Source organism: Mastigoproctus giganteus, chromosome 2, assembly GCF_048544385.1.
Source record: "Mastigoproctus giganteus isolate SK-2022 chromosome 2, ASM4854438v1, whole genome shotgun sequence".
Lineage (NCBI taxonomy): Eukaryota > Metazoa > Arthropoda > Arachnida > Uropygi > Thelyphonidae > Mastigoproctus > Mastigoproctus giganteus.
This window is the reverse complement of record NC_143576.1, coordinates 147,508,573-147,527,215: the sequence shown is the minus strand read 5'-3', so window position 1 is coordinate 147,527,215 and position 18,643 is coordinate 147,508,573. Positions and strand designations below refer to the sequence as shown.

The window sequence follows — 18,643 nt, the reverse complement described above, 5'->3', positions numbered from 1 at the left end:
TTCTTAAAGTGAGGCTTCCAGACCTGTATGCAGTACCCAAGATGTAGCCTAACATTGCCTTATACAGTGGAATAATCTTGTTTTTGCTGGAAAACTTTTTTCTGGATGTGATTGACAAAACTGCATGAGCTGCCCTAGCAGCTTGTCTGTGCTGCTCAGAGAACCGCATATCTGACCATACAATTACCCCATATGAAATATTAAGAACTGCTTTTGGAGAAGATGCTATCTACTGTTCAAAGACCTTCTGCTAGCTTGCATGCGGTACCACACAGTTGTTACGTTATTCTGGGGTTACTATGTAGTACCATACATTTATCAATTTTAAATTGCAATTGCCACTCCTTGGCCCACCTGCCTAATTTCTATAGGGCTTGTTGCAGCACCACACTTACATTCACATTATTCACTGTCAATGTTTGTATCATTTGAAAACTTAGACAGCAATCTTGATATGCTTTAATCACTATAATTGGAGATGTGTAAATGTATCTCCAATTTACTAAGGGGGGATCAAAGGGTTGCAAATGTATCTCCAATTTACTAAGGGGGGGATAAAAGGGTAACATGAGTAATTACAGGCCTGTTGGTGTAACTTATGTTCCAGGGAAAATAATGGAGTTACTGGTTAAAGAAGCGTTGCAGGATCATTTAGACAAGACTGCAGTAATAATTCAGACACAGCATTAGTTTGTTAAGGAGAAGTCTTGTTTGACCAATTTGATTGGATACTATGATGTTGTTGCAAAGGAATATGATATCAAAAATAATTTTGATATCATATACAGTAGAACGTCAGTTATCCAGATTAATTGATGTCAGACCTCTTCCAGATAGCCAAATTTTCTGAATAATTTTTCCAGTAAAATTGAATAAATTTAATATTTAATGTCAAATTAAATTTTACATTATATAATATTTTATATAATTTATATATAAAATTAAATTTAATCTTTAATAAATAAATTTAATCTTACCTTAAGATTAAATTAAATAAGATTAATTAAATTTAAAAAAAATTATAAACCAATCTCAGAAAACAGAAACATCCATCCAGGCATTTTTATGATTTTTATACAAAACAGGAAAATTAGAAAGATTTTTAACTGCTCGGTTTTATATGCATCATATGCCTCTACTAATGCTAATGCTAAAATTCCTACTTCCTTTGCCACCTCCTTTAATATAACTGGATAGCTCCCATCTGCCCCCAGGTGCCTTTAGTATGTTTAACTTCAGCAGTTTCTCCTTCACTTTGCTCTCGGTTATTACATAATCATTAAGCACTCTGTTATTACAGTTTGATAAACTTCTGGCGTTTTCCTCCCTTAATAACTCCTCATGTGAATTTGATTATCGGATTATCAGCTGTCTGAGCAGGATCATCAACAGTCAAACTATTGATATCAAGTGGACCAATCTGATTCATCCCCTTCCTTCTAGAGTTTATATAAGTAAAGAAGTCCTTGCTGTTTTTCTTAGCATCCTTTGGCAAAGATTTCCTTATGTTGAAATGATCAATATACCTGTAGTCATTAGCATTAGTAGAGGCATTTGATGCAAGAAAGCAAGCTTATGCAGCATCTTTATGAACCTGTTAAGAAAGGATACTCCGTGTCACAATAATAAAGGTATATCCAAGATATAAGTTTTAATGATGTTTTAGTTGAAGATGTGGCTAGTATGCTGTGTAAATCCATATTGCTCCACCATGTTCTTCCTAAGTAAGATGCCACTGGTATTTGCCTGTTTCAGTGCCCACTCTCTAACTTGATCACCTGATGCTGTACTGGCATCAGGCATTTGCAACTGGCAATCATCTCAGTAGATTGTGCCTCAAAATCAACATTATGATTGGGGGAGGATCTTCCACTGAATGCTTGAATGGCTCTCAAAATTTTTTGACGCAGTCTACTGAGTCGATTGCCACTGTAGTAAATGTCACATCATGTGATCATCTGAATTGGCTGATGCACTAGACTGGGGAAACATTGGGAAAGGAAAATGATGTAGTCCATAGTTGAATCCTCTCTCTTCAACTTCAAGTAACCATAAGTTGCATATAGTGCACCATGGTTCTGGACCACTTAAGACTGCCCAAGCACCAACATAAACAGGAATACAGGAAGGCTATGTTCCTTCCTCTTTCCCCACTGGCTTGCCCTCTTTAGAAATGTCTGTGAAGTTTCTCACAAGTAGCTATCAAACAGCACACCTGAAAGGCAGCAGTACATCCTGCATTTCTGCATCCAACTTTCCAAGTAACGTCATCCCTTCTCCCATCCAGTGGGACTTTGCAGGGATTAGTGGATAGGATGGTGGTAGCCAGTAACAATTTAACCAAGCCCATCAGCCACAACTCCCAGTCACAGGGTTAGTCAAAACCCAGCTCTCTTAAAAAAAAAAAGTAATTTGCCACACACCAGCAGAGCAATCTCTCTCTCTCGTTGTTGACTAGGTAAGGTCAACAACGAGAGCATATGGCTTTCTATATAAGCCAAGGAAGAAAGTTAACAAACAACATAGCAGATTATAGGATTTTCAGGTTTTAATTTTATTCAGTCTCATCATTGAGTAAGGGTGAAAGAAGCTTGCAGCATGTAGCCTTTCACTATATTGCAGCTAAACTACCACATATTCAGTTTTTAGCTTTTGTAACACCCGAACTTTTAGTTTGAGAAAAGAACAATTCTTTGTGCTATGATTTTCTGTGTTTACTGTCTGGAGACTTTCTTCTCTTTGGTGATAGAGCTTGGACTTATGTTCATTTTAGAAATGACATCATTATCTATGAGTCACCCTAAGTAAATGTCATTTTAATTTAATAGCATTACCCAGGGTAACCTGCTATTAGTTAAAAACTCCCAGATGCTACTATTACAGCTGTTTTGAAGCTTAGCAGCAGTGGTACTAAAGGTTTTTTGTTTTTAAATCTAGAATTGATAACTTCTAATCACATTGGTAGTTGATGCCTTGGAGTATTTAATTGATAGGTGTCCCCTTCTCCTCAAGGTGTAATGCTTTAAATTAAAAATGATGTTAATAATTTTAGTTAAATTTTTGGATAATGACGTAATTTTTCTAAAGTGAGCATAAACCCAAGCTCTCACTGCAGGGAACCAAGAGTACCTAGACAGTAAAAACAGAAAGACTTAACATAGAGAAGCAATCTTTACTCAGACTATCTTGTGATACCTGCATTGAAATAGTAACCTACTCCTTTACTGATTTTGAATATTTTTGTTTTTCTGCATATAATTGTAAACTCTTCCAAGCAGTATCTCCTTATAATAAATTCTCTCATTTACAAACTCAGTGATGTGTTCTCTTTCATCAGAAGAAATGCATTCCATCAGGATGGAAGAAACCTTTATGGGCTTTTTTCCTGGCCTGGACCTTCATAATGAAAAACCTTGGTACCAGTTTGCTTGAGAATGACATTAGTACTAAAGGCTTATTTTATTATTATTATTATTATTTATTATTTTTTTTTATCTAGAATTGATAACTTTGCATTAGATGAAAACAATGGAAAATGTTCTTTCTTTGATTGATTCAGATTTGGATCTTTGCAAATTGGAAGATACATGCAGCACTAACAGAATCATGAAGATTCATGAAATTAATAATTTGAAATCTTTCAGTTAATATATTTTGATTAATATACTTTGCCTTACTCATTTAGAAGTATTTCTTCCAATTGAAACTTTTGTTTATCCTGAATTTTTGATATTTTTTGATGCAGTCAAGAAGGGAACAATTTCAGTTCAAGAAAAAGAGCACAGAGAGGGAATTATAGATTTATTAGATAATTACCTAAAAGGTATGTAATAACTTTAAGTTTACTTTGATTTTATGAACCTATAAGCATGCCTACAAAGAATTGTTACACTTGTGTATTTCCATGATTGAAGTGACCTTGTGCATGCGCCATTTTAAAAGCTCAGTAGTGTGCCAGAATTTACGAAAAGTGTTTTTTTTTCCTAGTTAGTAATATTTGCTGATGCTATCAAGGCAGTGTTAGATGGGTCAGAAAACTGCTAGCTTGGAGGGGGAGATACACAGACTAATAGATTAAGCATAGACAGAGGTGAAAGTGATTCTTGCACTGCTTTCCATTGGAACTTGCAGCAGCCTGGAAAACAAGGTACAAGCTTCCATTGGAACTCACAGCAGCCTGGCTTGCTGTGAGTCATCATTATACAAGTAAATACATGGGCTGTGTTAAGGTAACTAACAGTAAGAACAGGTGCATGTATACTTGTATATACACCAATGTTAGGAGCATAGTAAATAAATTTGATGAATTTGCAATGCTGGTCAAGTCATCAAATGCAGACATTGTTGGGATATTAGAGATGTGATGTCACTCAGATATAAGGTATGCAGAATTTGAATATGGGGAGTACAATGTGTACAGAAATGACTGATAGAATGGGGTTATGCTCTTAGTTAAGAACCATATAAAATCTAAGGCTGTGCAACCAATCAAAATGGGTGGCCAGTGCAATGTTCAGTCAATTTCATGTGACATAAGCACTTGAAAAGCAAAAATGAGAGTAGGAGTGTGTTATAGACCTAATGACTCTGATGAGTACAGTGCACAACTGTACAGAGAAATGGAGAAGGGCAGTAACTCAGAATGTCTTATAATGGTGGATTTTAACTTTCCAGATATTGACCGGAAATTGTGGGTTTGTCACTCACAAAGTAGTAAGACTTTTGTAGATTTGTTGGAAGACTGTTTTCTACAGCAGTATGTTAGAGAGGCAACAAGAGAGAGCAATACTCTTGATACGATTATCAGTAATGGTTCTGCATGCATTAAGAATCTGCAGATAAAGGAACCCCTAGGTGGCAGTGATCAGAGTGTATTGATGTGGGATTTACTTAAGGATGTAACTGCCATCAAGGGTAAAGGGAAGAGTTTTTGCTTTTGTAAAGACAACTACAGTGGTCTCAGACAGTTTAAATTCCATACAGTGGGACCAACTAACAATGTTACCAAAAATAAATTCTAAATGGGAAGCATTCAGAAAAATAATTGTAGAAGCTACTAGGCTTTTCATACCAATTAAGAAATACCATTCAAAGCTTAGACTTCAATGGATATCAGATGAACTAATGAGACATGTGGCAGAGAAGAAAAATGCTTGGGATGCAAATAAATTATTAGATGATACAGAAACCCATGGTAGATATAAACCAGTCTGCAGTTGAGTCACAAAGGAGGTTAGGCAATCCAAGGAAGATAATGTAAACACTAGAAGATAAGGAATGTATCACATTGGTCCATGTGATATTCCTGATGATCCTTCGCAGATTGATGATAAACTGAATAAGTATTTTGAATCTACATTCACACATGAGGATTTCTTTATGGAGATGGATGCCAGAAGTTTATCAAACTGTAACTGGAAACTAAACAAGTTTGAAATACCTGACAGGAAAGTTGAAGAGAAAGTGTTGAAGATAAACATAAGAAATGCAACTAGAGTGAATGGGATCTATCCAATTATATTTAAGGGAGACAGTAAAAGAGGTAAGCAAACCCTTAGCCATAATTATGAGAACATCTCTGGAGATACGCAAATGTATCCCCAATTCAAAAATGGGATCAAAGGGTGGCATGAATAATTACAGATCTGTTAGCTTAACTTCTGTTCCAGGGAAAATAATGGAATCACTGGTTAAAGAAGTAATGCAGAAGTAATCTAGATAGGACTGCAGTTATACTTCACATACAGCATAGGTTTGGAAATCTTATCTGCCCCATTTTGATTTGATATTATGACCATGACAAAGGAACTGGATGAAAAAAAAATTTGATATCATATACTTGGATTTCAGGAAAGCATTTGCTGCCGTTCCACATAAAAGACTGCTGTACAAATTGGAGCAGTGTGGTATTAAGGGCAACTTACTGCTTTGGATAAAAAGATAGTTGAGTAGGAGAAGACAAGAGTGGTTATCAATGGACACCGTTCTTCATGGAGTAAAGTTATAAGTGGAGTCCTCCAGGGTTTGTTTGGTGCTGGGTACTTTGTTGTTTTCTGTATTTATTAATTATTTTTATGAAGGCATATTAGACTATATGTTCAAGGTTTCAGTTGATACAAAGGTTGGCAAGATGGTTAATGACAGTAATGATGAGCTATTGCAATAGGATCTAGAAAAATTAGGTAGATGGGCTGAGAAATGGCAATTGAAGTTTAGCCTTTACAAATGCAAAGTACTGTGTATGGGTAGCAGTAATCCCAGAGTAACATATCAAGTGTGTGGTACTACACTCAGGGTAGTGGAAAAATGGAAAAAAAACCTGAGGGTAATTGTATGATCAGATATGAAGTTCTCCAAAGAGTGCAGACATTCTGCAAGGAAGCCCATGAGATTTTGTCAATAATATACAGTAACTTTTCTAGCAGGGATAAGGAGGCGATTATCAAAGTGTACACAATTGGATAGTCGCCTCCTTAAAGGAAATGGTTAGGCCACATCTTGAGTACCGCATACAGCTTTGGAGATCTCATCTTAGGAAGTAAGTAGATCTGCTGGAACAGGTACAGAAAAGGGCAATAAGATTGGTGAAGGGAAGAAAGCAGTGCTCTTATAAAGAAAGGCTTAATTTCTGCAAATTGCAGTCTCTGGAGACTAGTCACTTACGAGGTTATTGTTTGTTTGTTATTTGGTTTTTAGGAGCATTAGCAACTAAGGCCATATTGCTCCGGGATATGCGGTGGTCATTCCTTGACCTTTCCGCATACTCCGTATTTGGTGGTGACGGGCTCGAACCCCGGTCTAATCAAGAAGCATGTGCTACGCACTGCTGCTCCTTCCCACCTGGCTACGGAGGCGCCCACTTACGAGGTGATTTGATTGAGATGTTTAAGTCTTTAAATGGAATGAGCAAGCTCTCTGATGTGGGATTCTTCCTCTTACTCAGACTACGCACATGAAGGGGCATAAATTCAAATTAACATTAGCTGAGGCATATGGTGCAAGAAAGCAAGCTTATACAGACAGCATCAGCCAAAAAAAAAAAAAAAAAAAAAAATCCTTCCCGTTTCACCTATCCATTTACTCCAAAAGTCTTTCTAGTTCAGCCTTGAATTTATATAAGCTGTTAACTTCCACAACAGCAGATGGAAGTTGGCTCAAGCAATCAACCACCCACTGGCTAAAGGCAAATTTCTGCACATCTGGTCTACAACTCTTACCTCAGTTTGAATTTATGCCCCCTCAGGTGCGTAATCTGAGCAAGAGGAAGAATCCCATTAGCATTGAGCTTGCCCAAACTATTCAAGGCCTTATATACCTCAATCAGATCACCTCGCAGGTGCGTTTAGTCTCTAGATCCTGCAGTTTGCAGAACTTAAGCCATTCTTGGTAACAGTAACCCTTTGTTTCACTCACTAATTTCATTGCCCTTCTCTATACTCGTTCTAGCAGCTCTGCCTCTTTCCTAAAATGAGTCCTCCAGACCTGTATGCAGTACTCAAGGTTTAGCCCAACCGTTGCCTTATACAAGGGGATACTCACCTCCTTATCCCTGGTAGCAAAATTCCTATATATCATTGGCAAGATATATAGGAAGTTGGTATGTTACTCTGGAGTTACTGCTACCCATATGCAGTACTTTGCATTTGTCAATGTTAAACTTCAGTTGCTACCTCTCAGCCCATCTGCTCAACTTTTCTAGATTCTGTTGCAGTAGTGTACCTTCCTTGCTGCATTAACAACCCTACCCACCTTCGTATTGTCTGCAAACCTGGACATTAAGTATGATATACCTTCGTTAATATCATTGATAAATATAGAAAACAACAATGGGCCTGACATGAACCCCTGGGGACTCCACTAATAACATTAGTCCACGAAGAGCAGTGTCCATTGATTACCACTCTCTGTCTTCTCCCGCTCAACCATCCCTTAATCCATTGTAGCAATTTGCCCTTAATGCCACACCACTCCAATTTGTACAGCAGTCTTCTATGTGCTTTCCTGAAATCCAAGTATATGATATCAAAATTATATTTTGCATCCAGTTCCTTTGTGACCACATCATAGTATCCAATCAAACTGATCAGACAAGACCTCCCTTTAACAAACCCATGCTGTGTCGTAACTATTACTACAGTCTTGTCTAGGTGATCCTGCATCACTTCTTTAACCAGTGATTCCATTATTTTCCCCATAATAGAAGTTAAACTGACAGGTCTATAATTATTTGTGTCACCCTTTGTGAATTGGGACACATTTGCACATCTTCAGTCCATGGGAATCTCTCCTTATTCCAAGGATACCTTCATAATCATGGCTAAGGATTTGCTTACTTCCTTTGCTGCCTCCTTTAATATATCCCATCCACCCCAGGTGCCTTCCTTATGTTTTACTTCAATGAGTTCTCCTCCACTTTGCTGTCAGTTATTACAAAATAATTTAACTTCCTGTTAGAGTTTGATAAGCTTCTGCCCTCCCATTCCCCACAGACTTCCTCATGTGTGAGGAAGTCTGTGGGGAAAATACTCAAAATACTCATTCGGTTTGTCAGCTACCTGAGTGGAATCATCAACAATTGAACCACTGACATCAAGTGGACCAATCTGATTCATCCCCTTCCTTCTAGAGTTTACATAAGTAAAGAAGTCTTTGCTTCTTTTATTTTCATCATTTGCCAAAGATTTCTCGTAATCTGCCTTTGCTTGCCTAACCTCCTTTGTGATTCAATTACAGACTATTTTAAATCTGCCACAGGCATCTGTGTCTCCTGGCAATTTATATGCATCCCATGCATTTTTATTCTCTGCCACGAGTCTCATTAGTTCATCTGGCACCCATTTAGGCCTAAACCTTGAACAGTATTTCTTAGTTGGTATGAAAAGCCTAGTAGCTTCAATTCAGGAAGGATGGTTGCAGAATAGTTGTGCGGAATTTTTTCTTTAGCTAGCAGGTGTTTGATAGCTGGAAAAAACTTCCATCTGTTGCTGCATAAGTGGAGAACTTAAATAAATTGAGGAAGAACTAGCAAACTATTGGAGGGAATGATAAGTGAAATCGGAAGTTTTTTTTCTAACTCCTGCTGTATAAGTTTGCCTTCTCGCATCATTTGCCCCCACTAATACTATCTATTTTGCAAAGGTAAAATTTTGTTATTAATAATAAAAATGTTTAAAAATTGTTGTTTATTTCAATAATTTGAGTTTATGCCACAGCTTCCAATAGAAAACTTTCCCAAATTTTCGTTATTAAGTCATATATATATCACAACATGATCTTGTAACAATAGAGTTTTCAAAAACTATCTGTTTTGACTAGTGCATGTTTTTTTTTTTTTTTTTTTTTTTGTTTTTGTGTGCAAAAAGAAAAAAAAACATACTACGCAGTATATGCTAATGCTAGAGGTTTATTAAATTGATGAATTAGAAGTATAGGTTTAGTCGTCAAATGATGACATTACAGAAATAACAGAAACAGTATCACTCTTCTATTCTAATTTTGGAGATTTAGAATTTGAACATGCTGAGTACAATGTATATAGAAAGGACATGGTCATGCGATGTTATAGTTTTTTTTTTTTATTTTATCAGATTTCATCTATCATGGTTAGTTTTATGATGAGACCAATGACATGAATGTGATGAGACTTGATTATAACACACACATACCTATTCAGCCAACCACTTTTTACACATTCATATTTATGTAATTGTTTGAATATATTTATATCTTTGTTATTTCATAATTTAACCATTTGATTATAAATTTTTTTAGATAAGATCTGGTGAATTATTGAAAGACATCATCATGCCCTGTAAGTGTAAAAATTACCCTAATAAATTCTTCTATGTGAGAGGCTCTTTTCCAACTAAATCACAATTGTGTACAATCACAACAGCTATTCAGAAAATTGACACTGATACTTTGGCTTTCCTCCAGAAAACCAGAATAAGGCATGGGCACTACATGTTATTTGTACTGCTTGTTTGAATGGATTATGTGACTGGTTGAACAAAAGGAAAAGTTCATTGCCATTTGCCATCCCCAAGGTGATGATGGTGATGATTGTTACTTTTGTAGTGTGAATGTAACAGGATTCTCAGTCAAGAATAAGCACAAGATTATTTATCTGAACTGGGATTCACTGATGAGACCAATCTCTCATGATGACAGTATCCCAATTCTGGTACTTCCACAGCATGGACTAGAAAGGACAGACAGGACAAGGGGGTGAAGTTATGCCCTTGGTTAAAAAACATGGAACCTAAAGCAGTGTAGCCATTTGAAGTGGGTGGCCAGTGAAATTTGAGTCAGATTACACTGATTGGCAAAAAAAACTTTTTCTGGGTCCCTGTTAAAATTCTGGGCGAACCTTGTAGATTTGACATTGCTGAATTGAAATAAGGCAACCCTATTGCTGCAACACCCACCAAATTTAAGGGAGAAGGGATTAAAGTCAAAAACTAAATTTCTAGTAAAAAAGATTTCTTATATTTTAAGAAAATGTTGCATACAGTACTAAATATTGAACAATGGGTCTATTAACTTATTCTATTTACAAAAATGTTTATCTGATAATGAAACACTTATTTTGTCATTTTTTGCCTTTTATAATCGTCCATTGGTGTTTCCCATATGAGGTTCCAACAGCAGTCTGTCAACATATTTGGACTCCATTTCCCTGGTATCTTTTTTCTGTTTGAGAAATACTTTGGTTAAACCTTTCACCATGTTCATCAGAGACTGCTCCCAAATTTTCAGGAAAAAAGTTTAAATGGGAATATAGGAAATGAAGCTTTAATGACATGTTGCATCCCAACTCTCTGTATGCTAAAATTAGTTCATCTGCAATTTCACCGTAATTTTGTGATTTCTTATTGCCTAAAAAGTTCCAGCAGACATTTTTGAAATGCCTTCCAGGCTCTTATTTCTGTAGCATTTAATTTTTTAGTGAATTCCTCATCTTAGAATAGTAGTTTGATTTGAGAACCCACAAAAATTCCCTCTTTTACCTTGGCCTCACTGAAAAGGAAACTTTTGCCTCAAACAGGAAATCCTTCTCCTTTTTTGGCCATTGCTTTCACAAATATTTTTATCACGCCTAGCTTGGAGTAGTGGGGGTAAATAGATTTTTAATCAAAGGAGGATGTGCTGCATTTTTCTGGCCTGGTGTAGTTTCTGAATGGTCTGCTGCCATTATTTTACCCTGTAGTGGCAATCCTTTGCTCAGCTGTCCCACTTGCATAAAAAGCAGCAGTATTGATTGTATCCACCTTGCAACGCAGTCAGCAAAGCTAACACTTTTAGGCAGCACAGAGAAATACCTTGGTATTCTTGATAGCGTAGATTTTGCAAGAGCCTGTAGGTTCTCTATATGTCCTTCATGTGAATTGCATGGGGCAATGATATAAATGGATACTTATTTCCATTATGGAATAAAACTGCTTTCAAGCTGGCCTTGGATGAATATATGAAAAGCCTCCACTTCTTGGGGAGGTGCTCTAGATGTAATTCCTGAACATTGTTACAATAAACCAAAGCACCATCCATGGAGTAATAGGTCATTATGTTAGATTGCCTCTTCCTATAAAAAGACACCTTGACACCCTTTTCAAGAAGATTCCATTGCTGAAGCCGTGATCCTAGTAAAAGCCTTGGTTTTGGAGAGGCCTAAATCTCTGACCAAATCGTTCAAGTCTGCCCAAGTGATTGGATACATCTTTGCAGTATCAAGAGTTTAAAAGTTTGTCTCTCTACTCGTCTAGATTCTACATCTTCTGGAGACTCCTTTTCCGATCCTGAATCAAGAGTCGAGTCCATAAGTTTCTAGTGACTTTCTCACTGTCATTGTATCCTTGTGAGGAACCGGTCTTAGAGCAGAAGGTGTGTTGGGTTAGCATTAGCATTTAGCATTAGTAGAGGCATTTGATGCAAGAAAGCAAGCTTATGCAGCATCAGCCAAAAAAAAAGTAACATAAATAAATAAAAAATAACCACTTCCACTTCACCCCTCTGTTCGTTCGAAATACCTGTCCAGCTGAGCCTTAAACTTATTTAGGCTATCAACTTCCACAACAAGGGATGGAAGTCTGTTCCACCTACCAACCACCCGATGGCTAAAGGCAAATTTCCGCACATCTATCCTACATCTGTCTTTCCTCAATTTGAATTTATGCCCTCTCAGGTGATTATTCTGAGCAAGAGGAAGAATCCCATCAGCATTGAGCATGCTCAAACCATTCAAGGCTTTGTACACCTCTATCAGATCACCTCGCTGGTGCCTAGTTTCCAGACACTGTAATTTGCAAAACTTAAGCCTTTCTTCGTAAGAGCACCCCTTTGTCCCATTCACCAATCTTGTTGCCCTTCTCTGTACTCGTTCCAGCAGCTCTACATCCTTCTTGAAATGAGGCCTCCAGGCCGGTATACAGTACTCTAGGTGTGGCCTGACCATTGCCTTATACAAGGGAATAATCACCTCCTTATCCCTGCTAGAAAAATTCCTATATATCATTGACAATACACCATGAGCTACTCTTGCAGCCCGTCTGCACTGCTCAGAGAACTTCATATCTGCCTGCACAACCACTCCCAGGTCCCTTTCATTCTCTACCACTGTCAGTGTAGTACCACAGAGTTGATACGTTGCTCTGGGGTTGCTGTTTCCCATATGTAGTACTTTACATTTGTCAATGTTAAACTTCATTTGCCACCTCGAAGCCCATCTGCTCAACCTTTCCAAATCCTGTTGCAGCAGCATAGTGTCAGAAGTGTCCTTGACAACCCTGCCAACCTTCGTATCGTCTGCAAACTTGGACATTAAGCCTGATATACCATCATCAATATCATTTATAAATACAGAAAACAATAAAGGACCCAATACTGAACCCTGAGGGACTCCACTAATAACATTAGTCCACGATGAGCAGTGTCCATTGATTACCACTCTCTGTCTTCTCCCCCTCAACCACCCCTTTATCCATAGCAGCAATTTGCCTCCAATGCCACACTGCTCCAATTTGTGCAGCAGTCTTCCATGTGCAACAGTATCAAAAGCCTTTCTAAGATCCAAGTATATAATATCAAAGTTATTCCCTGCATCCAGTTCTTTTGTGACTGCATCATAGTATCCAATCAAATTGGTCAGGCAAGACTTCCCCTTAACAAAACTATGCTGTGTCCTAGCTATAACTGAAGTCTTGTCTAGATGATCCTGCAGTGCTTCTTTAACCAGTGCCTCCATTAATTTTCCGGGAACAGAAGTTAAACTCACAGGTCTATAATTACTTGTGTCAGCCTTTGATCCTCCTATGTGAATTGGGGTCACATTTGCACATCTCCAGTCCATGGGTACCTCCCCTGAGTCCAAGGAAGCTCTCATAATTATGGCTAAGGGTTTGCTTACTTCCTTTGCTGCCTCCTTTAATATAACTGGATAGATCCCATCCACCCCAGGTGCCTTTCTTGTGTTTATCTTCAACAATTTCTCCTCCACTTTGCTCTCAGTTATTACAAGATTCTCTAGCTTACTGCTAGAGCTGAATACACCTCTGGCATTCCCCTCGCTGAATAACTCCTCATGTGTGAATGTCGATGCAAAATATTCATTTAGTTTGTTAGCTACCTGAGCAGGGTCATCAACAGTTGACCCATCGATATCAAGTGGACCAATCTGATTCATCCCCTTCCTTCTAGAGTTTACATAAGTAAAGAACTCTTTGCTGTTTTTCTTCGCATCCCTTGCCAAGGATCTCTCGTAATCTGCCTTCGCCTGCCTAACCTCCTTTGTAACTTGGTTACAGATCAACTTGTATCTATCATAGGCGTCTGTGTCACGTGTTAATTTGTATGTATCCCATGCATTTTTCTTCTCTGCCATATGCCTCGTTAGTTCATCTGACATCCATTTAGGCCTAAACCTTGAACAATATTTCTTAGTTGGTATGTAAAGCCTAGTAGCTTCCAAGATAAGTTCTTTGAATGCTTCCCATTTTGAATTTGCTGTTGGCAATATCATCAGTTGATCCCACTGTATAGAATTTAAAAAGTCTCAGTCCATTGTAGTCGCCTTTACGAAAGCAATACCCCTTCCCTTTACCCCTAATGGTAGTTACCTCTTTGAGTAACTCCCACTTCAGAACACTGTGATCACTGCCACCTAGTGGTTCATTTATCTGCAGATTCTTAATGGATGAAGAATCACTACTGATAATCAAATCAAGAGTATTACTCCCTCTAGTTGCCTCCCGAACATGGTGATGTAGAAAACAATCATCCAATAAATCCACAAAAGCCTTGCTACTGTGTGAGTGACCAGCCCCCAAATTCCAGTCAATATCTGGGAAATTAAAATCCCCCATTATAAGACTCTCTGATTTACTGGCCCACTCTATTTCTCCGAACAGTTTCTTATTATACTCATCAGAGTCATTAGGCCTATAGCACACTCCTACTCTCAATTTTGATCTCCCAGTGCTTATGTCACACCAAACTGACTCAACACTGCACTGTCCAGCGATGTCGACTGGCTTCACTTCCTTGGATTTTATGTGTTTTTTAACTAATAGCATAACCCCTCCTCCCTTCCTATCCTGTCTATCCTTTCTGTAGACATTGTACTCCCCAAATTCCAGTTCTGCATTCCTTATATCTGTGTGACACCACGTCTCTGAAATCCCCACAATATCTGCCTTTGATGTTTTGAGCAATACCTCAAATTCATCAAATTTATTTACTAAACTCCTAGCATTGGTGTACACGCAAGTATACATGCACCTGTTCTTTTTCTTAGCTACCCTAACACAACCCATGTGTTTACTTGTACCCCAATGATTCCCAGCAGTCTCTGAAATATCCTGCATCTTATTTTCCAGGCTGCGGCTCATTCCAATGGAAGCAGTGCAAGAATCACTTTCACCTCTGCCAGTGGCTACTGTTACTCTATTAGTCCTTGTATCCCCCCAATCTAGCAGTTTTCCGACCCACCTAACACTGCCTCGATAGCATCAGCAAACATTCTTGCACCCTTTCTATTTAAGTGTATCCCATCCCTGTAGAAGCAGTCTCTCCTCTTAATAAGTACAGACCAGGCTGAAAAAAATTCTACCCCTTGAGCCCTGCACAATCTTTCCAGGGCCGAATTGATTGACAGGGCTCTCATCATATACTCCCTCCTATCGTGTCTGGGCAGAATTGCAGACACTTTCAATTTCAACCCTAATTCACTGCTTTTTTTCATCAGTGACCTGTACTTGTCAAGTAATTCCACCGGTCTCCTACTCTTAATATCATTAGTGCCAACGTGTACAACTATATCACCTTTTGTGCCCTTAAAAGATGATATCCGCCTCTACAACGTCATCAACTTTTGCCCCTGGCAGACATACCCTGGTCCTGTAGAGTCACCAACAACTACTAGTTCCTTTGGGACCAGCGCATTCTGCCTTTGGGGATGCCGCTGTGTTGCGCGATGACCAAATGCAAGCTCTGGCATTGGTGTGGGCAGCTGAGAGCTTGATGGGCCCCTCACTTGTAATCCTTCGAGGGCATCCACCCTGTCCTTCAAGCTCTCATATAGGCCCATAACAACGCTGAGTTGTCGCCTGATCTCCTTACACTCCTTGCATCGCACACATACAAAGACATCCCCCATGGCAGTATCATGTCCCATACTTGACTGCTCTGCAAACATCAAGCAAATAGTGCATCTTAAAAGGCTGTGATTCAGAGGACAACTGCCCCCCCTCAGTTTTCCCCTGGGCCACAGCATTCCCATTAGCTTGAGCCTTTTGCTTTGCTGCTCTGGTTTGAGTCATGATTTAGATTTACCAGAAAAACCAGAAGTATTGATCATGCAAAAGTAACAATCATTTATGTGGCCTTGAGTTTTCCACCATATCACCGGAACAGCAAAAGGAATCAATTTATGACTACCTCTAAGCCAACCTGTTAATGTCCTTGAACATGAGCTACAGGAAATCTTTGAAGCCCATACTTTATCTTGATCTCTTACCTTATATACAAATTAGAGTTCATAGGTTTTTCTCACAAGTTGTGACAGTGGGCTTCTGCTACAATTTTAATACCACTTCTCTGCAAATGTAGCAAAAGCTATCAGGCTTATTTCAGCAAGAACACAACATATTTCATGTACAGTTGAGGTACACGTACATAAGAACATAATTAAGAAATTGTATATTTTTATCTCTAATTTAAACAATTCATGATATCCACTAATGTACACAACACTTGTTTACAAATGCTAATTGACCAAAACACTTGTTCACTTTATTCACTACTCGCTCTCTGAAACACATACACTTTTTGAAATATGAAAATACTTGCATGGTGTGGAACCCACTCTAATATGTACTGGTAGAGAAGTTTCTAGGAGGCTCACAATGTTTCTAGAAAACTCTGTCGAAAGTTCTAGAACCATACAGAAACATCCCAATCTTTCTTCAACACATAACAATATTCTAGAACATTCCAGAACATTCTCAGATGTTGTAGAAAGTTCCCAAATGCTCTAGAAATCTTCTGAATGTTCTAGAGAAAAAAAAAATAAATAAATAAACAGATAAAATAAATGGAAAAGATGATTAAACCAACTACAGGCCTTGGTTTTTGGTCATTAACCTACAATACTTGAAAAATGAGAGTGATGAGAACTTTTTGAACACATATCTGAGTTTTTGAACATATTTCTTACGAGACTCTGTCAAAATTATTTCAAAGAGGAAATTGATGCTGACAGGTGTAATTTGTCTAGTTCTTTTTTAAATTTACTTGAACTACCCACTTTCACAACACCAAATGGAAGTTTGTTCTAATAATTGACTGCCTGCTGACTGAATGCAGTTTACACATATACAGTAAATCCTCGCTAATCTGGTTACAGTTAATCCGGATGTCGGATAATCCGGATCGAAATATGAAAAATTCTGTTCACAGTGGCATTGGCATGCAATGCCAATGCCATCTGATAAATGTATTGTCTTTTTATAGTTTTTAAATAAAGGCTCTACAGTGATATTTTGTTTTTATTTATTTTCATTAGTACTGCCTATATCATTAAATTTTCCATTTATTTGTGTTCTAAGTTTTTTTTGTCTTTTAGGGTCATCTTTTGCTTCACTAATCCAGATTATTGCTTAATCCGGATGACCTTCCCTGCAATTAGCATTAGCATCAGCAAAGGTGCATGATGCAAGAAAGAAAGCTTATATAGCATCAGCCAAAAAAAAAAAAAAAAAAAAACCTCTTATCTCACTCCAAATGTTTGTCAAGTTCTGCCTTGAATCTATTTAAGCTATCAACTTCTACAATGAGAGATGAAAGTTTGTTCCAGCAATCAACCACCCACTGGCTAAAGACAAACTTTCCCACATCTATTCTACAACTGTCTTTCCTCAATTTGAATTTATGCTCTCTCAGGCGATTATTCTGAGCAAGAGGAATAATCCCATAAGCATTCAGCATGCTCAAACCATTCAAGGCTTTATACACCTCAATCAGATCACCTCGCAGGTGCCTAGTCCCCAGACACTGTAAATTGCAAAACTTAAGCCTTTCTTTGTAAGAGCAACCCTTTGTTCCATTCACTAATCTTGTTGCCCTTCTCTGTGCTCGTTCCAACAGCACTACATCCTTCTTAAAATGAGGCCTCCAGATCTGTATACAGTACTCAAGGTGTGGTCTGACCATTGCCTTATACAAGGGAATAATCACCTTATCCTTGCTAGAAAAATTCCTGTATATCATTGACAAGACACCATGAGCTACTCTTGCAGACCGTCTGCACTGCTCAGAAATCTTCATATCTGCCTGCACAATGACCCCAGGTTCTTTTCATTCTCCTCCACTGTCAGTGTGGTACCACAGAGTTAATACGTTACTCTGGGATTACTGCTTCCCATATGTAGTATTTTACATTTGTCAATGTGAAACTTCATTTGCCACCTTTCAGCCCATCTGCTCAACTTTTCTAGATCCTGTTGCAGCAGTGTACTGTCATTAGTGTCATTAACAACCCTACCAACCTTTGTATCGTCAGCAAACTTGGACATTAAGCCATCAATATCATTTATAAATACAGAAAACAACAATGGATCCAACATTGAACCCTGAGGGACTCCACTAATAACTTTAGTCCACGAAGAGCAGTGTCCATTGATTACCACTCTCTGCCTTCTCCCACTCAACCATCCCTTTATCCATAGCAGCAATTTGCCTCCAATGCCACACTGCTCCAATTTGTGCAGCAATCTTCCATGTGCAACAGTATCAAAGGCTTTTCTAAGATCCAAATATATGATATCAAAGTTATTCTTTGCATCCAGTTCCTTTGTGACTACATCATAGTATCCAATCAAATTAGTCAGACAAGACTTCCCCTTAAAAAACCCATGCTGTGTCCGAGCTATAACTGAAGTCTTGTCTAGATGATCCTGCAATGCTTCTTTAACCAGTGCCTCCATTAATTTCCCTGGAACAGAAGTTAAACTAATAGGTCTGTAATTACCTGTGTCTTCCTTTGATCCTCCTTTGTGGATTGGGGCCACATTTGCACATCTCCAGTCCGTGGGTTCCTCCCCTGAGTCCAGGAAGCTCTCATAATTATAGCTAAGGGTTTGCCTACTTCAAT

At 38.2% G+C, this 18,643-nt stretch overlaps 1 protein-coding gene across 1 annotated transcript in view; it reads left to right on the top strand.

Moving 5' to 3' along the window:
- The window catches only part of Syx18 (syntaxin 18), a 131,299-nt gene that overhangs the window by 46,320 nt on the left and 66,336 nt on the right, over window positions 1-18,643 (top strand). The window contains exon 4 of the mRNA XM_090368710.1: window positions 3,746-3,823. Within this exon, the coding sequence (XP_090224836.1) occupies window positions 3,746-3,823 (78 nt within the window). The remainder of the gene's footprint in view (window positions 1-3,745; window positions 3,824-18,643) is intronic.